Source organism: Mustela nivalis (assembly GCF_964662115.1).
Source record: "Mustela nivalis genome assembly, chromosome: 2".
Taxonomy (NCBI): Eukaryota; Metazoa; Chordata; class Mammalia; order Carnivora; family Mustelidae; genus Mustela; species Mustela nivalis.
In genome coordinates, this window is record NC_139021.1 from 100232676 (window position 1) to 100241560 (window position 8885).

At 45.8% G+C, this 8885-nt stretch overlaps 1 protein-coding gene across 3 annotated transcripts in view; it reads left to right on the top strand.

Annotated features, from left to right (window-relative positions):
- LOC309859719 (uncharacterized protein) overlaps positions 1 to 8885 on the top strand; it is a 284862-nt gene that overhangs the window by 227359 nt on the left and 48618 nt on the right. For 2 of the 3 annotated variants that reach the window (XM_082720774.1, XM_082720775.1), the window contains exons 27-28: positions 4813 to 4872; positions 5833 to 5973. In XM_082720774.1, the coding sequence (XP_082576900.1) occupies positions 4813 to 4872; positions 5833 to 5973 (201 nt within the window). Of the gene's footprint in view, positions 1 to 4812; positions 4878 to 5832; positions 5974 to 8885 lie in introns of all 3 variants that reach the window. The other variant, XR_014308860.1, reaches the window with a different exon arrangement.

Consider the following 8885-nt stretch of genomic DNA (forward strand, 5'->3'; position numbering starts at 1 on the left):
ACTGGTTATTATTAGTTATGCACTATTTCAAACCTTTTGCTATTACAAACCATGTTCTAGTGAATGACCTTGTACATATAGGTTTTTTCTATCCGATAAATTCCTAGAAGTGTGCTGCCAGGTCAACGGGTGCATAGAATTGATAACTCGATCATTCAGGATTGTGGTATCATTTTGTGTCACTCCCATCGAAACTGCATCCGTGCTTGTTTGTCCACAGCTTCCCCCATAGAACATGTGCTTCAACTTCTGGAATTTTGGTAGTGGAAAGAGAAACATGGCATTTTATGAAGTTTATCTCTGTAAGCTTCTTAAGTATGAGTGAGGTTAAGTATTTTTTCATGTATCTGAAAGGTGTATTTACCTTTCTGTGAACCCTCTGTTCATATTTTGCCCATTTTGCTCTTAGGTTTGTGGCTTTTTTTGTTTTTCTTCTTTTTGAATGTCTAGCTCTTTTAGATTAACGATACTAGTGCTTGTCCATTATATGGGTTGTAAACTATTATTTTATGGGATGTGATTTGTCTTTTGATAGTTGACCCTGGTGTTTTCTCCCCCATGCAGGTATTTTGTTTCAGAATGCCACCTTTCACTTTGTCGTTTGTTTAGGCTCCCCTTGGCTGTGACAATTTCTCAGACTTTCCTTGTTGTTGTTGTTGTTTTTTTTTAAATATCTTTTCTTTTTTTTTTTTTTAAGATTTTATTTATTTACTTGACAGAGAGAGATCACAGGTAGGCAGAGAGGCAGGCAGAGAGAGAGGAGGAAGCAGGCTCCCTGGTGAGCAAAGAGCTCGATGCGTGGCCCGATACCGGGACGCTGAGATCGTGACCCAAGCCGAAGGCAGTGGCTTAACCCACTGAGCCACCCAGGCGCCCCGACTGCCCTCGTTTTTGATAACCTGGGCAGTTTTGAGGAGTACAGTTAGGTGTTTTGTAGAATGCCCCTCAATTGGGAATTCTCTGCTGTTGTTTTCATGATTAGACTGAGGTTACGAGTTTCTTGGAGGAAGACCACAGAGATAAAATGTCCTTTGGTCTTATCATATCAAGGGTTAGTGCTCTGGACATGACTTATTACTTTGTTTTCTCTGTCCTCATGCTGTACTCCTCGGAAGGAAGTGGGCAGTTACACTATACCACTTACACTATACCTCCTTCCTGTTGGAGTAGCTACACAATTATGTACATAAATTATCAGGAATTCTGCACAGGAGAATTTTCTGTTCTTTCCTATTTACTAATCCATTTATATCAGCACGAATTCATGGGTAGTTATTTTATATTTTGGTTCTAGTACAATGATACCTTGTTCCTTTGGTTGCTCAAGTTGTTCCAGGTTGGTTAGTAAAGCATCTTCTAGTGGCACCTGGGTGGCTGAGTTGGTTGTGTGTCTGACTCTTGATTTTAGCTCAGGTCATGATCTCAGGGTCCTGGGATCCAGCCCCACGTTGAGCTCTTTGCTTAATGTGGGGCCTGCTTGAAATTCTCTCTCTCAGGGTTCCTGGGTGGCTCAGTGGGTAAAAACCTCTGCCTTCGGCTCATGTCGTCATCCCGGGATCATGGGATCGAGCCCCACATCGGCCTCTCTGCTCAGCAGGGAGCCTGCTTCCCCCTCTCTCTCTGCCGGCCTCTCTGACTACTTGTGATCTCTGCCTATCAAATAAATAAATAAATAAATAAATAAATAAAGAGAAATTCTCTCTCTCCCTGTGTTCCTCCCTGCTGCTTATGCTTTCTCTCCTTTTCCTACTTTCTCAAAAACAAGTAAATAAATTTTTTAAAAAGCACATCCTGATGGTTCCTGTGTCTATTGACATACCCGGTTATTGTTTGAGTATTTCTACCTTACTCTGTGGCAGTAGATTTTCCAGGTACATCTTATGTCTTTCCTGCCGTAGAATTAGCCATTTTTTCCCCCTAAGTAGTTCTGGTTCTTTTCATTGGAGCATAGTATGAGAAATCAAGATTGGGGAACTAGTTGTGTCTGTTGTGACTGTTAAGTCATTGCTCAAAGACACTCTCAGCTAACTGAACAGGGAATATGTGTATACTCACTCATGTATATACACGTGTCTATAAATATTTTAGTATGTCACCATCTGTATCTATAGTAAGCTAAGTATTCACACTGTTGTAAGCATTACCAGATGGAATATTCTAACCTTCTCTCCTTGCTTGTCTGTAATCTCCTGCACTAACAGTGAGAATCCAGCTAACATCGGAATTTCATTTATTTGATAGTTCAATTTCAGAATACACATACATGATTTCAGAGTTGCATACATGATTTCAGAGTGGTTAACTCATGGATGCTTGATTCTCCCAGTTTGGGACCATTTGAATTAAGGTGCTAGAAATATTCACATGTAGGTTTTAAAACATAAGTTTTCAAAAACATAGGGTGTGAAATTGCTGTGTTGGCTATGTATGTATGTATGTATGTATGTATGTTTACCTTCGCAAGAAATTGCCAAACTATTTCTACAAAGTTGCTGTATCAGTTTTTGTTCCTACCAACTACGAATCAGAATCTTGTTGTTCTGATTCTGGACCTGAAATTGGCACTGTCATTATTTTTGATGTAACCATTCCAGTACCTGTGTCATGGTGTCTGCATATTCCCACTGAGGTGATGTGGAGCATCGATCTGTTTGTGTATTTATTTGCTATCCTGATATCTTTGGTGAAGAGTTTGTTCAAATCTTTTGCATATTTTTCATTTGGTCATTTCTTTTCTTATTATTGAGTCATTAAGAGCTCTTTTGTGATGTTGGACACAAAGCCTTTATTAGATATCTGTGTTCCAAATATTTTCTCCCTGTCTGTGCCTTATCCTTTCATTTTCTTAAAAATGTCTTTCCCAGAGCAGAAGACTTTATTTTAAATAATATCCAACGCATGCTTTTCCCCGTGGACTGTGCTTTTGCTGTTGAATCTAAAAACCCATCACCCAAACCAGTGTCCTAGAGATTTTTCTCCTGTATTCTTTATTCTTGTATTTTTACATTTAGATCTCTGATTCATTTTTATTTTTTATTTTTTTTTAAGATTTTATTTCTTTATTTGACAGAGAGAAATCACAAGTAGACGGAGAGGCAGGCAGAGTGAGAGGAAGGGAAGCAGGCTCCCTGCTGAGCAGAGAGCCCGATGCGGGACTCGATCCCAGGACCCTGAGATCATGACCTGAGCCGAAGGCAGCGGCTTAACCTACTGAGCCACCCAGGTGCCCTCTGATTCATTTTTAGTTAATACTTGTGTAAGGTCTGTGTCTAGTTTCATTTCTTTTGCATGAGTGTTCAGTTGTTTGAGCACCATTTGTTGAAAGACTATTTTTTCTCCTTTTATTCCCTTTGTGCCTTTGTCAAAAAATGTTTGACTTTATTTTGGTAGCTCTATTCCTGGTCCTTGTAATCTGTTCTGTTGATCTGTGTGTCTGTCTCATCACTAACACACTGTCTTGGTGGCTAGTAGCTTTATAGTTAGTCTCAAGACCAGGTGATGTGAATTCTCATTTTTCCTCCACGTTGTGTTGGCTATTCTGTTTTTTTAAAACTTTTTAAAAAGATGTTATTTATTTGGCAGAGAGAGCACAAAGAGCGGATGTCACAGGCAGAGAGGGCAGAGGGAGAAGCAGGCTCCCCTCTGAGCAAGGAGCCTGACTCGGGACTTCATCCCAGGACTGTGGGATCATGACCTGAGCTGAAGGCAAATGCTCAACCACCTGAGCCACCCAGGTGTCCAGTGTGTTGGCTCTTCTAGATCTTTTGCCTTTCTGTGTAAACTTCAGAATCTTCTTGTCATTATCTGCAAAAGAACTGTGAGGTTTTATTTGGATTTCATTGAATTTATCGATTAAGTTGGAAAGAATTGACGTCTTAGCCATATTGAGTCTTGCTTCCGATGAATACGAGCTCTATCTCCATGTATTTAGATCTTTGATTTCTTCCATCAGTTTTGTCTTCCTGTATATATGTATTGTGTTAGGTTTTATACTTGAGTACCCTTTTTAGGGGTGTATTGTAAATAGTAGTTTTTTCATTTGAAAATTTGGAATTCAGTTCTTTATTCAGATATAGGAAAATAGTTGACTTTTTTATATTGACCTTGTATCCTATGATGTTTTGGTATTTCCTCATTACTTCCAATAGTTTTTTTTTTCTTTTTATAAGATATTTGAGGTTTTCTACATAGACAATAATATTGACTTCAGATAGAGTTTTGTCTTTCTTTTCAAATGACACACCCTCATTGTCTCATGCCCTCTTTCCACCCACCTTCCCTCTAGCAATCACCAGTTTGTTCTCTATATTTGTGAGTCTCTTTTTTTGGGTCTCTTTTATGCTTTGTTTTGTTTCTTAACTTTCACATATGATTGAAATCATAGGATATTTGTCTTTCTTTGACCTATTTCATTTAGTAGTGTACCCTCTAGATTTATCCATGTTGCTGCAAATGTTAAGATTTCATTCTTTTCTCTGGCCAAGTACTAGTCTATTAGATATCTCTATATATCTCTATATACACCACGTCATTTTTATCCACTCATCTGTTGACGGGCTCTTCCATATCTTGCCTACTGTTAATAGTGCTGCAATATAAACGTATCTTTTCAAATGTTTTCATTTTGTTTGAGTAAATACCCAGTAATGGAATTACTGGAACATATGACAGTTCTATTTTTAAATTTTTGAGGATCCCCCACATTGTTTTCCATAATGGCTGCACCAGTTTTCATCCCCAGCATCAGTACACAAGGTTCCTTTTTCTTCACATTATCACCAACTCTTGTTCTTTCTTGTTCTTTTTCTGCAGGCAGAGTCCCAGGCTGGCAGGAGAAGTGGGCGTGGTCACTGGGACAGCCCTCCGAAATGGGTGAGGTGACCTTTCAAACTCTGGGGTGGTGAAGGGTTCCTCACATCAGAGCAGCACGCGGGCCATAACGTAGGCGGGTTTTAATGGACCCATCAGACAACCTATGCAAGACCTGAGGACGAGTGAAATGCGCTGCCTGGAATGGAGGTTGTGTTGTCTTCTGGGGCTTCTGTCCCCAGGGGATATTCAGCCCAGTGAGGTGGGGGCAAAGGGGCAGGTTATTTGGGGCCGATGTGCCTTGCTTCGGGGGCGACCCTGTGTTTGAGCAGGAAGGCGGGGGCTGCAGTTGGATCTGGCATCTGGGCCCACATTGGTCACCACGGTGGTTGGGTTGAGGGGAGCACAGGGCTGGCTGGCTGGAGTCTGTAGCCCGTCAACTGCCTTTTGACGGCCTGTACCCAGGGCCCGGGGCACCTGGGCACAGCCAGAGTCCCAGGGCCCAGGCAGATGCTTATAGGAAAGGACTGGAGCCAGGGAGGGAGGGAGGGAGGGAGGCAGCCGGCCAGGTCACCAGCGTGCTCAAGCCTGACTCTCTGCTCTGTGCTTTATTGGAGGGTTGGCGTTTATCAGGGCAAAATGCGCACAGTGTGAACTCTGCCATAGCCACGACCCTGAAGTGGAAGGGTTGTTGTGGAAGAGGAAGGTAGTCAGTCGTGGTTTTTTGTTGTTGTTGTTGTTGAGTACCAGGGCGCATGAGAGGCATGTCTTAGCAAGGAAAGACCAGAGGCCCTTATCAGCCTCATGGAACTCCTGGCAGGCAATTCGCCAAGCATGCTTTAGGGGAAGGCCTTCCAGCAGCAATGCTAAGACTTTGACAGATGGCGGGGCCCGGTGGTTTTGGCCTCCTTGAACCTGCACTCCCTGCTGGGACGGAGGGGCCTGCTTCCGTCATGGGTGACTCTGTGTCTCCCCACGTGCGGGTCCTGAGACCTCGACTGAATGCTCTCCTTGTTTTTACAGGTGGTGCTTCGAGGCTCAGGGGACGTGGCCTGCTGGGCAGCATCCAAAGCGTCTGGCCTCTGTCTCTTCAGTGCAGGTGGAAGTGCAGCACGTCCAGGAGTGTGACCACTGTCATCTCCCTGGTGCACGTGCATCGCAGTGGTAAGTTGTCTTGGTTCTGAACCTCCCACCTGGGTTGAGATTCAGGCCTTGACTTGGGTGTCTTTCGTGCCGGCTTCTGTCTTTCTTCCGGAGGCAAAGAGAGCCTCTTCTTGTCGATTAACATGGAGATGTACCGTTAACCAGAATGTCTAGAGTCGGCTGCTTGGGGAAGATGACTTAGTGGCACATGTGGAGAAGGTTCTGCAAGTCCCTGCCCCACACAAGACTTCTGAACTCCAGGTTGCCCCTTTTAGCAGAGTCCTGAGTTATTGCAGCCTGACCTTATAAATAGATATTCTCGTGATGATCGACTTTCTGCCCACCCTTGCTTTATTGGGCCATTCATCTAGAGCAAAGAATCCCAGGTATCTCCTCGTGTTTTTTTTTTTTTTTTTTTTTTTGCAGCGGAGTGGGTGTTGCAGGGGATGAGAGCGACCCTTCAGCAGGCTCCACATGCCTTCCATAGCCTGACACGGGGCTCAGTCCCATAACCCTGATAACTTAACCTGACCCAAAGCCAAAAGCTGGTCCCTTAACTGAAAGAACTTCGCAGGCATTCCTGGACAGGCTTTGTCTTTATGGAAGGGACTGTAAGAACGCCTTCCTGTTCAAAATCTACTGAATCGGGGAGTATTTCCACATCTGCAGTGGTTGTACACCCTCTCAGGCCCAGAGATAAGTAGCTCTTCTTGGTGGTGGAGAAAAACCTTTGGCTTCCATGTTCTCATAGACAGGGAGGAAGCCCTCATTGCCTGAGGCTGAACTGTGGAGGTTTTGGTGCCCTGTCTTCCAGAAGAGCATCTTTGTAAAAGATGAAATTAATTTGCCAGCCCCCGGGTGGCGCAGTTGGGTAAGCATCTGCCCTTGGCTGAGGTCAGGATCCCTGGATCCTGGGGGATCAAGCCCTGTATTGGGCACCTTTCTTTCTCTTCTCCGCTGCCGGACCCCGGGTGTTCTTGCTCCCTCGCTAGCTCTGTCGATCTCCAGTAAGTGAAGTAGATATATTTCTAAGCATGCAATTATTTTTTAAATCCTTTGCGCTTTGTGAGGACAATATTAGTAGAATTAAGGACACATGAGAGGTAGATCACAAACCATGTGTTTTTTGAATCTTGTGGCCATTCATCCTTGCGATCTATATACATCGATAGGTTCATGTTTTTGTGAACATACTTCTATCACCTTGTGTTCTGAGACTCTGAGTTCCCCCTCGACTTGATGTTCTCATGGATCCCAGGCAGTGTTACTTCCCGTGATCCCACTTCCTACCAAGGGACAGTACCTGTGTCTGTTGTGAGAGCTCCTGAAGGAGAAATCCCCTGTTCTTACTTGGCATTTTGTGCACGGTTGTGAGACGCCGCCTGTTTGGTGAGACTGGCCTTTATGGAAGTACTCCTGGATCAGAGCAGGTGTGCTTGATTTCTAGCTATTGGTTACTGGAATAGCGCATTCCGCATCCCTCAGAATGGGGCCCCGTTATATGTGTTTGCAGTGTCTGAGTTTGTATCTCAGAGTCACCCCGAGGAATTCCTTAGGAGGTAGTTGCCCAGTGATTCTCTGATGGGAGTGTCCAGGGAAGAATTTCCCTTCCTTGTGTTGGGATCAGTGATTCCTCGGTGTGAGGGTGTCATTGCTGGCTAGGGAAGAAGGGATAGCTGAGCCCATTCCTTTGCTCATCAGACCGGGAGGATTTTCCTGTGTGCGAATCCTCTCCGGTCCTTCCTGGGTTGGCTCTGTGAGGAATGGGATTCCCATATGGGATGTCCTCGGCATTCAGCCACAGCCATGATGCAGGGCGTCCCAGGGGTGTCCTGCACCTTCGCTCCCGTGTGAGGGGTGAAGCACACTCTGAGATGGTAGCGGGAGCCTCAGGCATGAACCCCACCTGAAGCTTCTTCCACCAGGATATCGCGCTAGTGGCTCTCCCCATGTGAGTTCTCTGGTGTTGGGAAAGGGTCCACTTCTGGGTGAAGGCTCTGCCTCAGTGACGGGAGACAAGGGTTTGTACTGTGTGGTTTCTGTGGCGGTGAGCAAGGTGGGCGCGGCGCTCTGGGTACAGGCGGGGCCCCAGTGGTGACAGACACAGGTTTCTCCGCTCTGAGTTGTCTGGTGTCTCCATATGTGAGAGCTGTATCCAACGGCTCTTCCACATTGACCGCATTTGTTGGGGTTGCCGCCGATGTGGATCCTCGGATGCTGGCTAAGGGTGTGGCTGGCCTAAATGCTTTCCCCTGAAGATGACATTCAACCGGTTTCTGTCTGTGGGAACTTGCCCATGGCCTCGAAGGGATGTATGTTGCTGTGAGCTCTTGTGCAGCAATCCCAGCACATGGCTTCTACCCCGTGTGAGTTCCTGGGCAGGAAGAAGAGCAGAGCTCTCTGAAACAAGGGTCCCCCACCTTCTTTCCATCCGTGAGGGGCGTCTCCAGTGGTCTTACTGTGTACAGAGGTGAGCACTGCCCTGGAGTTGTTCCCCCCATGTGTATCATGTCTCCGTTCCTCGGAAGGGTGAGTTCTCTCGTGTCTCCCGAGCTTAGAGCCCCGACTAAAGGCTCTCCCACACTGGGTAGATGGGTGTGCTGCGATCCAGGATGAACGAGCTCTGATGTCCCTGGCACCAGGGACCCATGGCTGAAGGCTCTTCCACATTGTCAGCAAATACAAGGCTTGTCTTCCCAGGACACAGCACACCTGGAGTGAGTGAGGCACGTGAGACCTCTCCCGTGCTGTGCTCCAGCATTGCCCGGGTTCCTGTGCAGTGTGAACCCTCTGCTAGTGGCCAGAACACGAGGGGCTGTGGCAGGATCGCTCCCTCACGTTCCTCCCTTCTTGACTCAAGGAATGCGTTCCAGCCCCTCCCTTCAGGAATGGTCGCTGCGTCTACCCCTGTAGGCCACTTGTAGTCGCGTGCC